We start from the raw sequence: 23,579 nt of genomic DNA on the forward strand, positions 1-23,579 counted from the left end.
TCATGCCCAGTGTTTATCTGCTCAATGAAATGGGTTACGGTGTCAAACTTCTGCTAAGCGAGCTATAGCTGAACATGCTGCCTGCTTCGTTGTCTTGCATATGTCCTGAGGTTTGAAAAGCACTATAAATGAAATTCACTTTTATCTTCACTACTACTAGATTTCAAGTTCTTTTATTTCCAAACTGACAAAATGAGCAAGACTCTGCAGACTGTTCAACAACACACGGCCGAAGCCTCAAGAGTATCTTCCATCTCTGAGTAATGCCTCTTACACAAGTCTGTGCCAGCAGAAAAATTACTCAACTTGCAGACTCTGGGGACTTTGGGGTTGAAGAAACCAACAAACGATGCATGCAAAAAAATGTGATTGCTCTTTGCACTTTTTAAAGCAGGGAGATATCACAAAACTAAAAATGAAAAGCCAACAAGCGACTCTCGCTAACTGAAGAGTGTGCAAGACAAGGAAAGTACCACCACTGACTGAACTGCTGAACTGGTACTAGTGCTCCTGCACCCGGCTTGAAGATGAGATCACAGTCCCAGCTCAAGCAATATGACATTTTTAAATCAAAGAGGTTTTCAACAGTCTTAGACGCAGATGCCATGAAACTATGAGGCATGACTGGAAGATCTCCAAATACCATCTGAAACAAAGATTTTGCTCTCTGGAGTAATTTCAAGGCAGCTATCTTTGTCGTGTCACCTTGCCAGAATATAAAAGCCACATAACACTGCAAGTGGGATAAGGGCCATTTTCAAACTGCTGTCAGGTAAGTAGGCAGGAATGATGCCCCACAGGAATTACACCCAAGACATCTTTCAACAGGCAGCAGTGAAAAGCAGGACATAAGAAAGCAAAGGGGTTCATCAAGCCGATGCACTGAGGTTTTGGGTTATCAGGTTCAAGGTTTGGGATTATTTCACCTTACACACAGAGAGAGGCTTATGAGTTCACATTAAAAACACAAAACAAGAGAAGACAGCTATCGATTGGTGGTTTCTGACCTTGCCTTGGAGGCAGAAACACAAGCGAGCGCAAGGTGACCAAGAGAGAAGTGCATTCAACCTCACACCCCGTGCTCAACCCAGCGCTTTCAGGGGAGTGCCAACAAATGCACAAACAATACGCTGTGCTGCCAGCACGGCTGCATCGCTGCCTCTCTTCAGCCACCCTAACCAGAGCCCCAAGAAAGGTTGCTGAAGGGACTTTCCTCACTAAGACAAACTGAACACATGAAAAAATAGGAAGGACAAAAAAAAATCACATCAGACAGGAGGAGCAAAAGTTTCCCTGCTGTTAGTGCCTTGGGTGGGCAGTGAATTCAGTGTTGCACACCAAAATAAAATGAAGACAAACTAGTAAGAAATAAGCAGCATACAATGGAGCACTACAACTGAGATATTCAAGACACTGAGCAAGGTGTAAAGCTCACCGATTACAGCAAAGTATAATATGAGAGTCAGCAAGCTTCTCCAGTACAGAAGTGACTCAAACTTTGACATTTTGACTTTGAAATTCCTGTTCAAATATGAGTTTCTCTACATCTACAAAAGCAATGAAAAAACCCCATAGACACATCTCAAAAAACCCCTGTGTCCAGCACAGAATCCTTTTTTCCCCTCTATGTTTGTACGGCACCAGTGCAGTGAAATGCTGGTCTGTCACTCAGGCTTTCAGGTACTACTATAACACAAATACTAATACCGCCCCCCCCCCCCCCCCCCCTTGAAATAGCAATCTTGAAAAAGCATTACCCTTGGTACCGCAGATACCCCTATAATAATCTCCACCGTAAATTGAAAATGTTACCATCGCACCAAGAAGCGCTGGAAATATTTAGTGCTACTGTTACCGACCCGGGTTTAGTTTCATTAGTAGTCCAGACATGTGGTAATGAAGAACCCATTCAATTCTCTATCTCTGTTAGTGGTACACTTCATGGGCTCATGGAAAGCACACATAAAACTGTTATCTCTGACAGGGATGGACACATGTGTGCATGTCCCAGATTTGGAAATTGCATTGCAGTGAGTGCAGCCTTCATGTCACTCAACTGCATAGCTTAGAATTTTACATTTTAATTTTTTTGATGTCTGGGGAGATTAAAATGAGAACTGGCAGCATGTGCAAGGGATACTGCACTTTGAATGTGTTATCTATAGTGATTCAGGCTTCCCGGAGCTCCAGCTGAAGCAGGTTTTTCACGATGGAAGAAACCACATTACATTGCTCCCTAGGAAGTGAAACAAAACAATAAAGGACGGTTAATCTCTTCTCTAATTCTGCTCTGTGGGGCAACTCCTTCAGCAAGCAGTGCCCGGCTGTATCTACCTGGGAGGGGGTCATTTTACTTCGGCTTCCTCTTCTGCTTCCCTCTGTCCCTGGGAGCGCTCTGTCTCCCTGCTGCATCTTTCAATGGCTTTATCAGAGCTTGCACCAACTCAAGCGTGAGAAGTAGCTCTGGGCCCAGCAGGGAGAGCTGGGGGAGTGTGTGTCTGTGTGTGTTGCAGGGGGGGAGAGAGGGGAAGACGAGGGAGGAAATGTTATTCTGTCCTTTGTCTTTTCAACAATTTCTTTTTAATGCAACTTGCAGAGCAGCATATAATTAGGGGTCTTGCAGAGCAGGCTTAAACTCAGGAGTAACCCTTCTAACGACCTCAGCAACGGATAATCAGGTACGCGGCTGTGGGGCACAGCACGCCTCCCCACCCGCCGCGCATCTCGGCCTCGTAATTAGAAGCCTCCACACTCCGCTGCATAAAGGCAGATTGCAAGGACAGCATGAAGCCCTTGTTTGAAGCTGGGGGCACAAAGATGGCAGTGCCTGTGATGGATGGAGACAAAGACTCCGATACTGGAACACTTCCAGCAGCCTCCGAATACTTGCAGCATTTCTGAGGGACATTTTCAGGATTTCTTAGAGCAGCAAGGTTTATTCTCCCGCATCCCCCTCAGAATTCCTCTACAGCTGCCTAAGCCAGGGATATGGATGTGCCACTGTACGGGCACATGTCTCCAGCAATGCTTCCACGGTTTTATCATGACTGTTGCCCCCTTTTTCCCTATCAATTTTTGTTAGTCCTCATTCCTGATTGGGAGGAACACGTTAACACTTAGAAATACATCATGCTGAGGACATGGGGCTAACACCCCACCCCACGTCCCGAACCCCAGTTCCAAAGCCAGAATGATGTTTTAGCCGACTACATTCACACCGACTTGAAACTGTGGTAGCAAGTACTATGTTTAAGTTGTAGCTGATGTTAGCGTAATTTCCCTTAACCCTTAAGCATGACCAAAAAAAAAAAAAAAATCACCTTATTAAGAAAGCCTGTATGCCCCCCTGCCCCCTTTGCTCATTTTTCGCAATGTAACTTTAAGCACAGGAGGAAATGAAAATTGACACTGAAGTATATCCCAGCTACAGGACGGAGAGAGGAGGAAGAAGAAAAGGATGGAGGACAGGATCTTTGGGTGAGAAAAAACCTGGGAAGGTGAGGTGATGGTCAGCTTGTGTCACGTAGCCTCTTAAGAAATAGATGTTGACTTCTATTTCACCCCAGTTCCACCACCTTATTTTCATCTTTTGGGTGCCGCTGTGGCTTGTTTGTGGGTTCCTCTGCACTTGACCTTTCCTAGCAGTGCTGCAGCTTCTCGTCCCACCACAGCCACAGCAGCAGCAAAGCAAGTGGGAGAAAACCAAACAGCTCAGGCAACTCAAACACAGCACAGCAACAGACTGAAAACAACCGGCAAAGCCAAAAGTACTTGAGTAATAACACAGAGGAAGTAAAACCAGTAGAGCCACTCAGATACTGTCAATTGCCAGCCAGCCAAGCTCCCTTGGAAAGAGCTTAGGAGGTAGGTTCAGGGAAAAGCAATACCCACAAGGTACCACAGTGCCAGGGGTTATTTGCCTCATGAACAGGAGAGCTGGGAGAGAACACAACATGGAAGATTTTCATAAGAGAAATCTGGACACCCTACCAAGGACAGCTGCCCTGAACTCAAGTTATCGGAGAACTCACATTTGTAGGCACTTAAAACCTAGGAAGATCATTAACAAGCTAGTAAGAACCACCAGCAAAAGGAGCCTAACCTGGACTCGCATCCAGACACCGAGCCACTGCAGCTAAAAGACACTAACAAAAGATCCTGTGATTTGCATTGTCTCTGGTCCTACCCTTTCCCCAATGGTCTAACTGCTGCTACATGAAAGTGGTCTCCATCCTATATCGCCCAGCCTGTCTTTCTTGCACTCTCCCGACTGCTCAAAAAGCACAGTAATTTCATCAGCGCTACAACACCCTCCAGAAAAACATGTTGTAGAACTCAGCTTAGAAATTTCCTTTGCCTCTCTGAAGAGAGACCCACTGAACTGCTGGGCTCCACAACCAGTCCACTGCTCTTTGAAAATCAGTAGATGCAACAGATTAAAGGGAGCAAAGGAATCTTACAGTGCTGGACCCTAGAAGGACATCATCTCACAGAATCACGTCTATTTCCAGTTCACCAGGGTTTGAGGAGATGCAGTACAGGCACTCCTGGTTTGGTTGTCCATGTCAGCCTTGAACCATGTACTCTCGGTTTTGCTCTGGCTAGCTGCATTCAGGGAAAAACCTGCTTATGCCTTTTCTCCAATACTATTTTACAAGCTTCAGATCTCGTCTTATGCTGGTTTCACGTATTTCAGCAAAAAGGAGTATGGTTTCATCACACAACAGATCCGCTCTACTTTTTATGGAGCAAGATGCGTAGTCACCTGAACAAAATCTTTTCACCAGATCTTTTTGGGGAACTGATGATGAATACAGATTTGGAGAACTAGAAGGAAGGAAGCTGTAGAGAGCTTTTGAATGTTTAAAAGCTGATCCAGATCTGTGACAATCAGAAACAACATCAAATAAAACAACCTTCAGTTCTTTCAACTTCCCATGCAACACACTGGCTGGCGATAGTTTCCACAAACTACTTCATACATCTTGAATTCACTTAAGGAAGCACCTCTGCAGCACCTTTCTTCCAGCCCGATTAACTTCCTACAGCTCTCGTCCCAAGAGGACATGCACTGAATCCCATTTAAAGCGGCGGGAGAGCACAGCCCAACTACGGAGCCTACAGCCCGTTTCAGCACAGCCTCAAGACAGGCTTCTCTCTGCCTGCCGTGGCAGAGGAGCAGCCCCTTCCCTCCAGGTCCCAGCCTGCAGCCCCCAGCCTCCTGGGGAGCCATGCGGCCGGCAGCTGGCATGGCTCCTGCTGCAAACCTGTCAGGCGGAGCCGGACCGGGTCAAACAAGGAGGACAACAAAAAGGGAGCAAGAGATTCCAGAGGGCTCTTCATGCCTCCGAAGTCATGCTGCTGTTGACTCCTTTATTGTGATTAACTCCTTGACATCTTCTGTGACAAGCGGGGGAGGACAGACTGAACTTGGTAATTAATTAAATCGGTGAAATACCTCCTTCCCTTTCAAACCTTGCCCCCACTGACAATCTTTATGGCTTAGCTCTACCTTATGAGAGGGTTTACAGCCAGATACATGTTTGACAGTTGGCATTTCATCACTGAGAAATTCATTTTGGGGCATCCCATGCTCCTTTGCCAGACCCGGTGGTAATACCATTTGCAAGCTTAAGCCCACCCCACAAGCTCTGTATGAGGAAAAGAAATCCTCTCCTTCCCAACCTCTCATTCAAATGACAGTAATTAGGGAATCTCATCACTCTAGATCTCGAGAGGGAGGGGACGTTCACGGTAATTGGAGACATTACAGGAAACCACACTGTGCTTATAAAAAAAAAAAAAAAAAGAAAAACCACACACAGAATAAACCAGCCCCCTTCCCCCCAACCTGGTTGGCATTTCCTGAATAAATTGCCTTTTTTTCAGGCATGTCGGTGTGCTTTTTAATACTGGAGACTACTGGAAGGTCTCCTGCAGCCCGATTAAGTGTAATGCAGTGTAAGAAAAATAGGAAGGAGGGGGGGGAACCCTTGGAAAGGCAATCGAAGTGAAAAATCTATCAACTGTGTGGTGGCTCCGGTGGAGCCAGGAGTCCTGTTCTGAACATGCTCTGACTTCCCAGTCATTTGCTCTGCCGGACACTCTGGGGACCCCAGCACAGCAAACTACAATTTCTAGTAAATATATCCCAGGGACACAATTAGTTTTTCAGCTGGGGGCATGATAAATTGGTCATGCATAATTCAAGGCCAGAGCAGGCTGGAGCATAAACTGCTCCGTGGCAGCTTCCAACTCCCTGACAGAAGAATGCAAATGGGCTGCCTGGCGCAGGGGCTGACGGACCCAGCTAATGCTGCCGCCTTCATCTCGCTGCCTGCGTGCTCCTCGTCCACCTATGAGCACGGAAACGACCATTTTAGCCTTCCCTTCCGTGCATCTCCTGGCGATTTTAATTTCACAGCAATGTATCCATCACTGTCCGACGGCCTTTTGGGACGCAACACACGTTGTTATCACCACAAACACCACTCTTCATTCACTCTACTCTGCTTTCCATAGGCATACACAAGAGAATGGTTTTGGCATAGAAAGAGGCTGAGGGACTGTGTGGTCTATTGTCAGCATTAGGTGGCCTGGGGCAAGTAATATCAAATCTGCCTCGGTGTTCCCATCTATGCAACGGAGATAATTCCAACCATGCAACCGCAATTTTAGCAAGATGCACCCAGTTTGGGGTCTGATAAAGGTCTGAGAGGATATGCAGCCCAGCTAAAGCTAGTCTCAAGTTCTCTGAGCTTATTTTAGGTATTTAAATAAATGCAACTACCCATTCAAAGTGATCATGTAGGAGAACAAGAGAACTTGCTGCTTCACAGAAGTTAGCTTAGTGATGAATAAAATGAAACCTCCAAGGAAACTTTAGGAGTCCTTCAAAATTATGTCCTCAAGTTCCTCAATGCATGCCCTACACCCTCCCAGCCAGCGAGGGATAGATACACAGTGTACATGCTGGAAAAACCTGCTAGACAAATCAGTTCAAGTAGTCTCACTGCAAGGGAAATCAGCATTTGCAGTCTCAGATACAGCCACGTAACTGAAGGCTGACAGCTCTGTTTCACCAGCCACAGTTTTGCTATCTTACACAACTCTGAAACCTCTTCTCCGGTTGGATTGCCATTTTCTGCTCTTCAGGAACAGAAAGGCCATTTTAAGTCCAGTCTGTAGGAAATACTCTTAAGGAGTAGGGCTGAGGCAGAGTGAGTGGAATTAATAAAGGAAAATTTTGTTTCATTTTGGCAGTGTACCTGCAGATATAGCAGTGCTTCAATTTCATGGTCAGTTCCACATACCCAAATAGGTGATTGGTTTGCCTAGTAGTTAGTGAAAATAAGCAAGGTCTGTCTGCTTATTTTAACAGGAATACTGATTTTTGTTCCTGAGCATGACTCTCTTGTATAGAGCTTTTTTTTTCCTAGAATGAGACCAAATAAAATCCGAGCAAAGATACATGGGGTACAAATCTAAGAAGCACAGATATTAACCTTGGTAAGACTGAACATCCTCATCAACTTAAGCTGACGCAATTCTGCCAATACTGAAACTAACACCAACTATCATCAAGTCCAGGAAAAAACCAAACTGTTTAAAACAGAAACAGTGTGGTTAATTTAAAAAAATTTCTCATGTTGGACTTCTCTGTACCAGGCTGCGTTAACATGTCTCAAAAACCTGTAAGCATGGCCCTCCTCAACCCTCTTGCCATCAGCACAGAGAACAACAAACAAGGCATGAGAACATTTTGATACTTGCATTTACCTAAACTGCCAGAGCAATCTTCTTAACGCAAAATGTCAGCGCTCCCCCACCCCAACCATACAGTTTTGCAGCTTCTGGAATATTGTAGCCCATACTCAAGAAAAGGGAAGTGTCCCTAAGAAACTCCCGCTCTCCCCCAGAATCTAGTCTCTTCCAACAATTCTTCCTCCTTCTTTCACTCTCTTGGTCTGTCCTCAGACTTGTCTATATGTGGCTACTCCATTGGTTTAAGATATGATCGTATAAAGCCAGGTAAAATGCCTTACTTTCTTTTTTCAATAAATAAATAAATAAATATTTAGGCTTAAACAAATATCTCTTAGCCAAACGGTCAGGATCTTTTTGGCAAGAGCACCACAGAGGAAATCTCAATGCTCCATTCACTGCATACCCTTCTTTGAAAGGGCAAATGCCCTCTGTCATCGTCCTGTATAGCTCAGAAAGCATCTGTTACATGTCCCTCATTGCTACCAGACAACATGCCACCTTCCGACATCCTTATGAAGAGGGTAAGAAATCAAATGTAGATAATCACTTCACCCAAACAATTTTTCTTTTCCTAATTAAGCTGGTATGCACAATTTTTCTTTCCCTACCTAAGCTGGTGTGCACACAAATAATTACCTGCAAAACTGTTACAAGAGTAAGTAGGCCAGCCCAAATTTCCCTTTGGACTAGATCTACTAAATTTGTGCTTCAAAAATAAACCACATACTTAACTAAACACAGTTTTACATGATTCAGCAAGTCTGTCTTGTGGGGACACCTTCACCCTAGAAAGTGATCCTGCAATGACAGAACACTGAGCACAGTATTTACAGGACTGTCTTACAGGCATGTGGGTGATAGTGCTCCTGAAGCCCAGACATTTGCAGGCCTGAATTTGAAGACTGCATTTTGGTCCCAGAAGGTTTTTTGGTCACAAAGAATACGAAGCTCTGCAAGCTCTGATGTTTGCCAGCAGACCATGGAGGAACTGGTGGGTGCAATGGCAACAATTTCACCAACAATTTCAAATGATGTCAAGCTAAATTCTGGGCTGGAGTGTAAGTCATTACAGAGCAGGAGCTGAAGGTGAACTAAAGGACCAAATCACTGCACTCTTGGCAAGAATTACATTTCCTCCCAGCCACTGAGCTCCTTCCTTTCCCAATTAAAAAAAAACCACAAACCCAATCCTTTCAAAATTTAAATAGGGTTTCAAAGGTCAGCTCTATTCACATCAGTCCATAGGGATTACACTAAAAAAACCCACCATGAACAAATTTTTTTTGCTTAGTGAAAACAGCAGACAAAACAGTGTTAATAAGGATTATTATTTTTACGCACATTGGTAGGCTTCTTTATGTTCATACATGAATGTTGTCTCCACTAAAATTTCCTGACAAACATGGTGCATGACTTCATGTCCCAGCTGTGTTACCCACCTTACAGCAATTCCACTCATGGAACAAATTTGGTCAGTTTTTGGTTTGTTTGGGGTTTTTTTTTTTGTTTTGTTTTTATTTTTTAAACTTCAGCATATGTTAAAATCTGTATCTGAAAGAGATAACATTAGTAATAAAAAATGCAAATCTTTTTATGATACAGGATCTCTGCACAGTGCACTTTTGAATTACAAGGTTTTATGGTTCTTGGCACACCCTTCAGAACTTTGGTTGCGATGCACAGCCACTTTCACAGAAAGTTTCTAGTATGGTACAAATTTGATTCAATTTTATACAAACCCAGGTGTGCTCGTGTATTCAGGTATGCAGTTATATTGCTCATAGGCCTAAGTACAGGTACAGCCAGAACACCCAAGAGTCAATGCACAACTGGGAACGCTCCAGAACACCGAAAGACAGAAAAAGTCACAAGGGGAAATCATCTAAAGAAGAGAAAATTGTGGATGGTCATGTGCTGAAACCATTGGTCTGAACTTCCCAGTGAAAATTTTCCAGGTGCAAAGTGAAAAGACCCTCAAAATCCACTGTCAAAAACATGACCATGAGTAATCACTACCAGGAAACCAATGTGAAGAAGGCTTCACGAATCATCCATTTAAGGAAAAACTGGCCCGTCCCTATCCACGCAGGGAAAAAGACCGAAAAAACCTAAAGTATTAAGTGGTCTTGCTATATCATTTGAAGGCCAGCAAGCAGTAGCTCTGATGGACCAAGGCACAGTGGTGGCGTGAAGGACCCTCTGCAGAGAACTTGCTGCTGCTGGCCATTATGCCCAAAAATCTGTCAAGCCTTGTGGCCCAGATGCTCTCAGCTGGCGAGGTAAAAACGAGCAAGGAGGAAGCTTAAGATGCCACAGCAGAACAACTGTCCTCTGGGATAATCAGTGCAGAAGGCTCTCCACAAATAGAGATATACCTTTATATCGGTAACCCTATGTACACAGACAGAGTTATGGGATGGTGATGTGCGGAGAAGCAATACCTGTGTAACCACCATCCTGCAGACAAAACTCTGCATTTTTTTTTAGAATACATCGTAAACAGAGCCTCGCTAGAAAATTAAAACCACAGTTTGGTCAGAAATATCAAAAAGCCTTGGTGGTTCCACAAAGCCAGCAGCCCCTGACGGAGGCTGAACCAGCAATTCCTTCCTGGGTTTCCACTGGAAAAAGATTAAGAAGCACATCAGATGTCATATACCCAGATGCTTTGTTTTGCTTGCTTTTTGTTTTGCCTTTTAAGAAAAGGAAGAGTGAGATAGAAACTTCCCCTCCAGAATACTAAAAGTAACAATTTAAAAAAAATTATTAACAAACACTAACCTCAGATCATCAGCCAACCTGGCAACAGACTACAGAAAATTTATAGCCGACGTGCAACATCAGCTTTCATCCAGAAATGCTAATTTCAGTAAAATGAATAGTGTGTGGGCTTTTCATACTGCTTTGCATTTGGCTCCTCACAGCCCTGTTTAAAGCCTGGGAACCGGCCATATAGTTAAACTGCACAGATGTTCAACAATCTGTACTTGTGTTAATTACCCTAATGTGAGCAGAAACTCAACAGATCCCTGCTAATGAAGGAGAAAGTTTTCCAGTGTGACTACCGTATGTTTCATTGTCACTGTATTACCAAGCTTCTCCCCCTCCTTCCTCTGCCCCCCCAACTTCTATTCTCTCCATCTCCTTTGCATTCACATCACCCTCCTACCTCAGCATGCATGAATTGGACCAACTAATGACTGTGTATTCGCAACATGGCAGACACCATTAGGCTGATCGGAGGTGCGGCTGCTGAATCTTAACAGGCAATTTTAAACAAGGTAAGAAAAACAGATTCATCATGCTTCTGATTCTCTCATCCCCACCCATATGCCATACTTCTGCCCTTGCCACAGCTTAAAAACACTTGCGAAGTGCAAATACACTTCCCCCTCTATAAAACACAGAACGTACAAAGCAATGCAAATAGATGTTGCTGGGCAATGACTGGAGATGGAAGCCAGAGAGTCGGGTGCGTGCGGGAGGACAGACTTAACAAGAGGCTTGGGGACACGGCTGGGTCGCGGGCTCGGGGAGCGAGCACACAGCTTTGCCCTGGTGGGCAGCACGGTAGCTGAATGGGGCTGTCCGCAGTCCTGCCTGCTCTCCCCCACCAAGACCTGAGCGCTGCTGAATTTCATTGTGGGAACCACCAGAGCAGCAAGTTGTGTGTTCAGCTGCACGCGGGAGGTAAGATGGGGTTTCTAAAGGGCACGATGGGGAAGAGCAAGGCAACGGCTCAAGCAACCAGTGCTGCCAGTAGCAATGAACCCATACTGCTGCGCAACTTAACCTGGCATCAAAACATACTCGACCTCTGAAGAACTGCTTCTCCCACTGAGGATCTCACTTTTTCTTCCAGCATCTCTCTGCCCCACTCCCTGCTGCCAATCATCACCTCCAGCCACTTCTCTCCAAGCAATCTGCTCAGCAAGCAGAAGGCAAAGGGGGACGGGTAAGGGCAACTGACTCTCACCCCGTTAAGCCCCAGGTGACCTCTGAACGATACCAGCCCTGGCCTAAGCCAGAGTTCACATCTCCCAGGTGCCACTGCTTCACAGTCAGGCCAGTCCTCACCAGCAAATTGTATTACAATGACCCTCATGGGAACAAATGTACTTGCCGTGCTTGGCTTGACTGGCAGACTGCCCCCTGCGAGGAAGGGGCGGGGGGGAAGCAGCCAACTTTGCTCATTTACTGCATCCATCCTGCTAGCTCAGCCTCCTCTGTTGGTCACAGAGCCAACAACCTGCAAACTCTGAGATGGAGCAGCAGCTGCCGATCCGGGGAACTTGGCCATGCCATGGCACGTTTCACCCACACCATCCCTCTGCTCAGGGCAGGGCGCTCATGTCCAGCTCTCCACCTGCCAAAGCCTGAGCTCCCTCTCAAAAACCTTGTCCTTCATGAATTGAGGAGAGACGGGGGAGAAACGTCACACAAAAAGGTGGGGAGGGGATCCAGCATAACCCAGAAAGAGTTGAAAATTATTTAGAGAGCACTTGGCTCTTTTCTCCTACCTCTTCATCATTAGTACTGGAAGCAACACAGCTGTCTAATGGCAACTTCAGGCACCCATGGGCCAGTGAAGCGACATTTTCCACACTTAAATAACACTGAGCTGATTTAATTACTGCACTTAATAGTAACAAAAGATGTCTCAATTTAATCTTCAAACGGCCCTCCAAGATCAAAACACAGCTGGCTGGATAACAAGATGGCCTAGGCCAGCAAACAAGTAGGTCCAATTCGTTCAAGAGCTGCATCCACTCCTCGGTATGAAAGGCCAAGGAACACTCGTGTGTCAAATGAATCAAAGAAAGCAGCACTCCCGTCGCCCCTCTCCCTTCCCACCCGACTTTCATTATATAGAAAAAAAATTAAAAGGCAGCTGATTCACGGGTAAAGAAATGCAACATGATAAAAGAACAAATGATGATGTTTGGGAGAGAAAGAAAAGAAGTAAGAACCAAGATTTAACAGGTTTTGCTTTTATAATCCTTCAAGATGATTAGGAATGAATGAATCAGATTAAAATCACATGGGGACAAAGGAAGGTCTCTAACTCTTTTGTTTTTCTTTCCATACTGGATAGAAAGAGACAGCTCATTAAGGAAAGCCCTCAAGACACAGCTACAGTGAGGAACAACCAAGCCTTTTTTTTTTTTCCTTTTTCTTTTTTTTTTTTTTTAAGTGTCTTTTAGCTGTGTTTGGGCAAGAAAAAGTTGGGAAAAATTAACCCATTTACTTTTAACGTTCTCTTAATTGTCCATACTGGGTTGTGAATGTTACTTTTTGCAAACTATTCTGAGAAACATCCCCCTCCCAGGCAGCTTTCAACACATACTCCCACTGACACCATGGCTGGGTCTCTCTAGGCATCTTCAAGGAATTTTTAAGTCTTTTGCACGTTCCACTACAGCTAAACATGAAGAAGTTTTAGACAATCTTTCAGCCACTGCAACATTTCCACACAGGATGTAGCTTTCCAACCCTCTCAACTACTGATAGTAACACAAGGGGCACACAGCCCCCATTTTTAATCTAAGTTCTAGTAGCATTAATTACAAACGAGTTCACTAGCAATCAGTTTGTTGTGCTTGGTGGGTTCACTTTGGGTTGGCAATGCTCTGTAGGACATTGTGGCTGAAAGCTTAGAAGGTTTTTTCTTGTAATTATTCCTAAATGTTTTCATTTGATGGAGAACTAAGATTAGGTAACCTACATGTTCCAATTTTCCTGGAGTCCTGGATCATGTTTTTTGGGATCATGGTTTCTTTGGGTTTTGTCTGCCATTATGTACAGTGTTTACTCCATAAATAATAGCTCTTAATGTCTTGTCGGCCACCACACCATGAATTTGGAAGACTGAAGACAAAGGTGAATTTGCTACAACTCTGGTGACTCTCCTCTCCCTGGACTGCGGCGTAACAGAGGAAGATGATGTCCATGTTTACAGTGGTCAGTCAGATGGTCCAGTGGATGGCTCAAATACCCTGGCAGGCGTGAGACATCTAACCAGAGAACCACAAGGTCACTTAAGTGGGAGGGACTGAGAGGTCCCCTGGCTCAACCTGCTGCTCAAACAGGGCTAACTTCTACATGCTGGTTTCAGAGGGCCTTGGTTAGCTGAATCTGCATGCCAATTTCAGACTAATTCCCTCACTGTTCGTTTAAGTACCTTCTTCTCCCAGTAACTTTGACCCTGGATAGACCTGAACTTTTAAAAACACATTATTCTGCAGTAAACTGGTGAAGAAGTACTCACTGCTTCAATTTACAATACAACCTCTGTACCGACCTGTGTTCAAGCTCACAGACTGAACCTTCGTACCTCAAACTAGCTGGGTTCAGACATCTGAATGGTGACTAGGAACAACGTTTCCCATCTCTCTGCCCAGTTGGTTTCATTTAAGCAGGCTTAAACCTTGGCTTAAAACCACGTACCCAAGCATGTCAGTTCTAGATCAGTAATGTGAGACCTTGAGGAGGTACCTGCTGCCGAAGCTCGAGCAAGCGCATGTTTCCAGTTTGCATGTTTATTTAAGTAAGTGACAAAGATGGGGGGACCAAAAGCAATTCCCTTAACTAGAACTCACAAGTGCAACCAACTAGAAAATCTCCCGCCTGCTTGTGAGGAGGGAGTCAGACTTTCTCAAAGACTGAAAGAGGCTCTGCTCAATGCCTGGCAGCACGTACAAAGCACTAAGTGTGAAATCCTGACCCCGCTGCAGTCAGCGGCAAAATTCCCATAGATTTCCTCAGGGCCAGGATGTTCAAACCTGTTCGGACAATTCATAAACCACCATTTCAAGGACACACCTTTGCACAAGATTCCCAAGGGCCTTTTGAGTTTTGACTTAAAGGCCTGGATTATTTTCACAATTCCAGTTATGGGTTCTTTGTTCACAGGGAGTTAAGCAATACAAAGAACACAGCAAGAGAACAATGGAGGTATTACCATGCATGATTTGTCTTTAAAAAAATTCTCTTTCTTTTATGAAGTTATAGGTCCAATTTCAGTCTCTATTATCACTCTGCCATGTGAGAAAGTGGTTCTTATTTTTAATAAAGGAAGGGAGCTTCACATTTCAGCAAGAGCTAAAATGCTTCCTGCAATACAGGAGGTGAAAAGCTCTTTTGCTAACAGCTACCACAGGCCATATTCAGGGAGGGAAAGGGAAATAATCCGTCCACACTGAGTAAATAAATCTTGTCTATGACATACCTAACGGTGAGCAGCAGCCCAAAGACGCCTTGTCCGATGAGATCATTTCTGCCCCCTCCATTTCAAGGCAAATTAAGAGCTTGCTCTGCCAAGCCCACATTAATGTTCACTTATCACCATAATCGGGGTCCAAGCAAGCATGCATCCTTCTGCAGTCTATGGTGCACCACTGGACTAATACGAATCTTTCCACCATGTTAACAAATCTGGAGAAAGCGCCATATACATAGCTTCAGAATCTTTCAGAAGATTTCAAAGTAATGTTCTCTCTCAAATCTACTTTTCCCTTAAAGAGGTGTCTGTGGTATATTTAAGGATGTCTGCACCTAAAAATTAACTGTATTCTATTTTATGTGAAGAATGACAAGTTTAATCCAATGCACAAGACAAAAGTAAGTGCCCCCAACTCACATTGGCTTGCGCAGTTTACCTTTGAGAAACTAATATTAGAGGCCCACCACTCCCATTTCATGCTACTATAGACATTTTAAAATAGCCGTGCTAGTTGTGTTTGGTCATCTGAAGTTTCAGGTTTATTCTGGTTTGAAATGTGCTACAGAAATTCCTTTTACCCCAAAGATGACCAATAGCCCTATTATTTCACAGACTTTCGCATTAGACCCTGTTTACACTAGTGCTGGAGCTGTAATAGCAAAATCTGTCTTTTAAACGTGGTTCTCACTGGTAAGAAGTAAACAGAGTTTTGTAAAATTATTTTTAATATTTTGCATTCTCTGTTCTGGCAAAGGAAATTAAGTTGTAACCCGAGTACCAAAAATCTGGCTTAAACATAGACCATGTGGCAAGCAAAACAAAGATTTGATGCAATATACACTAAGTAGCTGATTCGCTTTTGTCTGGTGCAAATGCAGCGGGCGTTTGATGCAGCTCTGCAACAGAGGCGGGGGCAGAGCAGTGAAGCCCCTTACCTGCTGGCGGGGCCCACTTGCTCAACATCAGCACACAGCAAAGCAAGAGAAAGCCGTCCACACACCACAGCTCTCAAATATTTTTACCTTTTTTTAAAAAGGCTGAAAAAATTACAGAGGTTTGTGGAGTGAAGTATCATCTCCTCTGGTCCAAGTATCAACAGGCTCCTTGCAGCCACGTGCAATCTCTTCTTTCACTCCTCAACCTCGGCAAGTGTAACAACAAAACTGAAGGAAACAGAGCTCTTCGCAAAACACCTAACCTGCACTGCAGCTGCACGGTCATCCAAACAGGACCGTGTACAGTGCCAATATTCTCATCTTCCACTTGAATACCTCAGGCACAGGCAGGTAAGGTGTCTTACACAGCAAGGCCATGCTGGAGAGAAGCATGCAGCACAGCTCACCTGCCCTGGATGCCCCAGCCCTGGGGCATGCTACTTGGGCCCCTTACAGAGATGCAGGTGTGTTAAGATGGACAACACATTATTCATCGCATGTGTTACTCATTGTTACTTATTCTATACTCTGAATCTCATTACAAGGAAAAAAGTAACCCTAAGAAGCTAGGAGCCATGTATGGGAGATATTCCTACTGGAACAGTAAGTGACCAGAAAATCAGCAAGGTGCCTACTGACAAATTTCAAGCCAGATCCAAAGCGGGAAATGAAGAAACCAAAGTAGCAGAAGCAACTACCGTATCTTCCAACTCTCTCGCATATAATTCCCAGCAAAGGGATTTAGCTGTGATGAGCAGGGCTGCAAGACACAGAAGCGAGATACACTGTGTTTTTATGATTCTTTTCAGGTAGCTGAGTACGAAGTCCCTGCCCTTCTCTCTCCTCAGGCCATTCATCTTTCGCAGGTGATGGAAAGCCACTCTCCCAGCGGGTGGTCCTGCTCTCACAGACCTTAACGCTTAATTGCCACAGATCAATTCCAACCTCGATGCTCAGGCTGCTGCTACCCAGTCCCCCTTTCCACCGATCGCAGCCCAGGATCCTCTCATGTCACTAAATCAATCTTCGGACACACCACCCAGGAAAAACAGAGAGGCAGTAGCAGACGCTGCTCGCTGCGGCCAGTGCAATGAGTTGACCTTATGCAAGAAGACCAGCCTAAAAACCCATCAACTCTGTGTCTGTGTGTGCGCGCACTTGTGCACACATGCCTCCTATTTTATTTTTTTGTTCAACTGGAATTAATCAGGAACGATAAACACTGTTTGTCTCCTGAAAGCAGCACTGGGGGGATGAAATATGCTTCTTAAGCTTATCAGCTTCAGCGCCACTGAAGAGAAAGCTGGCTTCTAAGCCCAGGGATAATGGGCTGTCCTTTCAGGAAGGTATCAGAGGTCTCAGGAGAGGGAGACAGCACAATGGTGTGACCTTCAGCTAATAAAGCCCACCCTAGAGTCCGGAGAAGCTTGGGGAATATTGACAAAAGTTCATATTTACAACAGCCTGGACTCTTTCCAGATACCAGTTTAGAGAGCTGCAGCCTCTGTACTACACTCACACAGGCTTTTATTCTGCCTCCTCCTTTCTTTCTTTGTTCCCATGCTGGCAAAAAAAATTAGTCAGAAAATGGCAATTCTTCAGTAACAAGGCCCCACCAGCATCTTTTATAATGAAGAGAGTTATTTAAAATTTCAATTCCAACCTCAGCACTATCTTCTACTTGAAGGAGATTCAAGGCCTCTTGCAAGGATTCTCAGTGCGTCATCACGCTCATCAGGAAGAAAGCATATGTGTTTTTGTGGAAAATCTGCTGATGTATTTATAATTCTTTAAACAAAAAGGCAGCCAACATATTGTAAAATGAGAAGGTTGGGGTTTTTTTGTTGGGGTTTTTTTTTGGTTTGGTTTGTTGTTTTTTTTTTTTTTTGTTTAAATAGGCCCTGGCAATCAATGCAGCCCTAGTCAGAAATACAAAACCAAAGCTTATTCAGGCAGAAACTGACCCCCCCACCCCGTCTGCATTGTGGTTAGCAAAATGATGTTTAGCCCATAACTAGAGTGCACAGACATGACTGGAATACAAATAATAAATAATGTTTTAAAATTGTTTCACTGTTCATACAGTGAAAAAGCCAATTTCAAAACATAAAAATTGTTTGAAGCAAAAGTTTCATTTTTCCACCTCCTAAAGCTGTTCCAGAACAAATATATAAAAATCAAGGTTCAGAGGAAATCTGTTTTCAAGGGTAATTTCACTGAAATCAATATTAAATCTCAAAACATTTAATGGAAATAACATCTTCAGTGACAGAACTGTTTTGACCGCACTTTTCAATCCAGCCATGCCCGTCTGCCATTTTTATTTATCTGCCTCATAATTCATCTTTGCCATCCTGAAACTAATCTTGCTGGGGTTCAACAGGGATCCAAAAGCTGGAATAGGTTAGAACTTCTCACAGTAATATCTTCCAAGATGTGCCTCTTGGCACTCTCATTTACCATGCTGGTATTTGCCTGGCAGGACGGAGGCTGAGCAGACCTCTACACAGACCACACGTTTCTTGCTCCTGCAGCTTCTCCTTTCCAGTGAAGAACGTGTTTCCCCCAACTGCTGCAGCTACACCAGCTACAGAGGCTCACAAGCAGTTTTCCAGTTTCCTAGAGTTCTGGTCCAAGCATGCATTTGACCTGTTCTCCTTAGCCCATCCAGCCATACTCACTGTCAAGAGTTCAGGTGATTGATTGCAGCCTGTCTGAATTCAAAGTAGGCAAATCAGATATTAATGTTGTGTTTAATGTGCTCACACAAACAAGGTCATTGGTTGCATCAAGACTAATAGCAGATGACACACGCTGGGACTACACGGCCCAGGGGACTGGTAACAGGATGAAAACTCTTCAGTTCATGGCCACTATTTCAAAACCAAGCCTGATCCTGCAGACATCCCAAACCTGTAACACCTGCTCAGCAATCCGCCTGAGAACCATTCACAGCACAAACCCGCGGCAGGTGCATTCAGTCCTCCATAATCTTGGGACAGAGGCACTGCAATCGCCTCAACTGCAGCCAGATTTTGATCACTGTCAAGATTAATTACCCTCCATCCTTGCTGCTGAACGTTGCTCCAAATTACATTCATCCTCCCTCCACAGGTGAGCTAATAAAATCAATAAGCAGTACTGAATTTAGGACATGGTGTAAAATACCAGAAAGAAATATAGAGAGTCCCAGGAAGTCAATAGTGCCATCAGAAAGATGAAACCATGTTCATCTTGGAAAAGCATCAACTAATTCATCTGTGGGGAAGTAATACAGAATCATGACACTCTGCAAAGAGAACACTGGAGAAGTAAAAGGTATCGGGCTCCTCTGGCAGGAGCCTGTAGCTGCTGGGAAAGCTGGAGCCCAGTAGGGCGCCACCCCCATTGCCAGCTGAGGGCATGGGGATGGACAGAAAATGGCCGAAGCAAAGTAAACCACAATTTTCTACAGATAAGAGAAGGCGCTACAAATGATAACATGTAATACTCTGAATTGGTTTCCGAGGCCACCTCTCTGCGCACTGTTTCAAAGATGTGAGGTTATGTCTTCCTGGCTACCACCAAGGCCCTAGCTAAGCGATTTTCATTGCCTAACCATTAAAACAGGATTGTTTTATTTATAGTAACGGTGAATTCCTATCAAGGAGCTCCAGCAACAACTGTGTCTGGTTGTAATTCTGTACCTGTTTTCCATGGCAGAACACCCTGGCTCTCAGGAAACCATGGGGTATTAACTGTATCCCAGAGAAACAGGCAGATCCAGGATGCATCTTCAGCAGCAGCGGATGGGCAACTGCTCCAAACTGCTGCCCTCCTCACTTCCAAACCCCAAACACTCACAATTTTGCTTTCAGGGTATCATTTATGCTGAGTATTGGAGATAAAAGGCTGAAAAAGCAAGCTCCATGCTGAGAAGGTGTGAACAATCCCACCTGTGGCTGTCCTGGGCACACTCTCCCGCACCCTGCCCTTGAGCACTAAAATGAGAAACCTAAATGACCTGCTCATGTTGTTGCATTACATGGCGCAAGACTTTTGTCTTCCTTGAGCCAAGAGGTAAAAAAAAAAATATGCAGGGCTTCAAATTGCAAAGAATTAAGACTTAATATCAGCCAAGACGATGACTGGATCTCAGAGGCCTGTTTCCCTCTGAATTTCTCCTTGCTGCTGTGACGTGCTCACACTGAAAATTTTCGCTTGAGCAACTGCCTGACTAAAATACAGCACACCCTTACCATAAAGCCCTTTGTTAAAACATCTTTGCCATAAAGCTGCAAAACCTTGGCTCCCAAGTACATTAAATCCTTATAAACCTGCCTTCATTTTAACCGCGCAGTATTTCAAGACACAAAGCGCTTCTTCCGAGAGATAGCACTTTAATGAGGAAAGGGGTAAAATATATAAACCAAGCCTCATTATAGCATAATTTCTAGGAGACAAGCATGCTGTTATAAAAAGCATCCATGGCAATTGCATTTCACATAGCTTAAAGATTTAGTACTTTTAAAGAGCCACTGCTACTTCCAGCCATTGGCAGTGTTTTGTTTTGAACATAGCAGAGAGCAACCAGAATTATGTGTCTGGTGCCAGCCATATATTTTTTATTCCGTAAATTGTTGCAAATGGTGGATTCAACTCCACTGCATGCTCACAAAATGTAATGTGGACTGGACAGTAAGGGACTGACTACAGGTTACTGTGTGTACTTTTACCTTTAAACCTCTGCATTCTAAAAGGTTGTTGCTTTAAATATGATGACGTAGCACAGACATGGTAAATTAACCACACCAGATCCAATTCATACTGGACTGAAAGCACTTGTAATGATACAGCTTGTTCACATGTTAACGAAGTCAAAGAAACCCATCAAAAAAACACACTGCAAGAAAAATTTAGGGTTCTGACAGACAAATCAAAGTGATGGATATAACACCGTTTAATACCACCTGTCAGATAAACCAGGGTAACTGGCACATCAAAGGGACTGCAATTGGTTTCCAAAAAGGAGAAGGCTATTTTTTAAAACCCCCGAAATTCAGTTGCTTTCTACAAAATGCCAAATGGAACACACCCACCCCACCCCACCCCCAGCCAACCAGTAAAATGTTGTTGGAAAAAACTGTTCTCTCTAAGAACAAACTATCTATCAAAGAAGCATCCTGAATTACATTGGTCTAGAAGGCTTTTAAACTTAATCTAATAAAAAAAGCCATTATTGATTACAGTTCTTCCACATTAGTCTTCCAGTTGTAACTTCTGAAATGAAAGCTTAGCAATGATTAGGTATTTACCACAACCAGCAAAAAATAATAGTGAAAAAAGATGAGTTAAAGGTCACCAGAGAGACAACGTGGGGTGTTTTGGTGGGTTTTTTTTTTCAGAGGAGGGAAACAATACAAACAAAAGAAACCCCAAGCCCCCCAAATAACCCACCCCAAACCCAACAACAGCAAGAGGGATGCACTCCACAGCAGCTTTGACTTCAAGCACATGTAACACTGACTGATGGATACTGAAAGCATAGACACCAGTGGAAAATTAAACCCAACCAAGCACCAAAACTGGGACAGACTTTTTTGTTTGTTTGTTTCTCGGTACTACTTTAGAAAATTACACAAGGAAGGTCAGAATTTCAGCAAATGACCATTCTAGCTACCGTCACAGATCTGGGGTCAACAACAGGGTAAAAAGCTGACATATAACTGATGCCTATGACCTGGTTAGGATAAGCGTTTCCTCTTATCTCTTTCTTGTAGCTGATAATGAATGCAATTCTGGACTGAAGGGTACTTGTTCTCCCTGATTACCAGAAGGTTCAACACCCACTACGTGGCTACACCGATGGAGTAGCACTTCTGATTGCAGTTTTCAGAGAGGACATCTGAAGAGAACATAATACACCAACCCTTTTTCTAAATACAAAATCAATAACCTTGCCTTTGGGTCCTGTTTCTGAGATACTTTTAAGATTTTCATTTCTATTGATGTGACTCTTCTTCCCATGTTTATAATAGAAGGATAACAGTTTCCTCCTTCACCATCATCACTCCCTTGTAAGTCACATGAGACTTTTCCAGCTCTTACCTACTTTACCACAGGAGAAGACAGCAGGCTGGACGAGGCTGAGTCAGCATGTCAGCACACAAACTGTAACAGGATGTCTGGCACTAAGGTAACCCAGCCCAGCACGTGCCTTCCCTTAACTCCACTTTTACTTTAGTATTTTTCTGCTTGGCTGTGCAAGTAAACCTCAAGGAAGAAGACAGCTGCAAGCAAGTGCACATGCTACTTTTGTTTTACAAGCTTCCCTTAATAACAGAGGGTTTGGGCTGCTAGACACAAGAAACCTTATCACAAACGTGTAATGAGTCCTTGAGCTAACAGGTTAGCTGACATGGAACTGTTAACAGTGAATTGGCTTGGAGACAGTGGTGGGGGAAGGGGGAACAAAATGGGGGGGTGGGGGGGGGGAAGGGGAAACAGAGAGAGTGAGACAGACAGAGACAGCAACCAATTCAGCTGCAAGAAATCAAGCTATATCAGTCCCAAGTGCCCATGTTGGAGAGACTTGATCTCATACCTTGCTTGTTATCAAGGCACTCCTGATACGAGTCAGCTCCAGTTCCGTTGCGGTCTACAGACAAAACAAAAAGTTTCATTCATATCAAACATAAATATTAGAAACTTCTCAAATGGCAGCCTTGCTGGAGCAACATGCTATGTGCAAATAGCGCTAGTTCTTTAGGAGGCCAAGGTGGTTCACCGACATAAACTGTGACTCGTTACGAACAAGCTGCAATAACCCAACACCAACCCACTGCAAGAAAGGTGGTTTTGCCCTGGGCAGTAGGTGCCATGCTCTTCCCCCAGCCCTGCCCATCTGCCTCCACAGAGGGGATTACAGCTGCAGCTGCTCCAAGCTCCTTAAGCACATGGAAGGTGAAATACTTGGAGTTACCTACACCATTACGCTATCCGCTGCAGGCCCTATGAAACCACTGCTTCAAACCAGCAGATCCCAAACTATGCTCTGGAACAGACTTCTCTGTGGCTGTGGTGCTGCGCTCCCTTTTGGTTTCTGGCTGCTACACTGTATTAAAGACAACTGAAAATACAAGAAGATACTTTCCAAAGAGCACTCCTCCATGGAAGCAATGTTACTGTAGTTACCACAAGGGTTAATTGATCCAGGAGGAGTTGGTTTGTGCCATGAAAGCAGGGGAGAAGCTGAGACTCCTGTATGGGTCTGTGCTCCACCGAAAGAAGAAACCAGCCAGCTCCCAAACACAGGTGTGGTCACACAAGTGACATTTCACAGCCAGCAGGGATATCACGTAACAAACCCCTTCATCTGCATTAGAGGTTCAGCTAGATCTCATCGGCTGTGTGTAGAAAGGGTTTAAACTGTACGTTAGCAGAATCAGGTTACAACATGACTTGGCCCTTGACAACAAACCAAAGAATGTTCCAGCATGGCTTCTCTTCCTGCTTTACAATTCAATTTAACCACAAAAAAAAGTCTGGATGGTCCTTGAGAAAAAATATTAAATATATCTGTCTTTCAGCCGCTTACATGCGCCTTACATGCTAAGTGCAAGGAATAAAGCAGCTGAGCCCATGAGACAGGTGTCTGCACACACTCAGGGTCCCCC

At 44.2% G+C, this 23,579-nt stretch overlaps 1 protein-coding gene across 22 annotated transcripts in view; it reads right to left on the minus strand.

The window, feature by feature from the left end:
• Positions 1 to 23,579, minus strand: part of FBRSL1 (fibrosin like 1) — a 548,084-nt gene that overhangs the window by 78,978 nt on the left and 445,527 nt on the right. For 16 of the 22 annotated variants that reach the window (XM_056336559.1, XM_056336506.1, XM_056336593.1 and 13 more), the window contains one exon: positions 22,508 to 22,561. The exons of the other annotated variants lie outside the window; for them this stretch is intronic. In XM_056336559.1, coding sequence (XP_056192534.1) covers positions 22,508 to 22,561 — 54 coding nt within the window. The remainder of the gene's footprint in view (positions 1 to 22,507; positions 22,562 to 23,579) is intronic. 22 annotated transcript variants of the gene reach the window in all.

Source organism: Falco biarmicus, chromosome 1, assembly GCF_023638135.1.
Source record: "Falco biarmicus isolate bFalBia1 chromosome 1, bFalBia1.pri, whole genome shotgun sequence".
Taxonomy (NCBI): domain Eukaryota; kingdom Metazoa; phylum Chordata; class Aves; order Falconiformes; family Falconidae; genus Falco; species Falco biarmicus.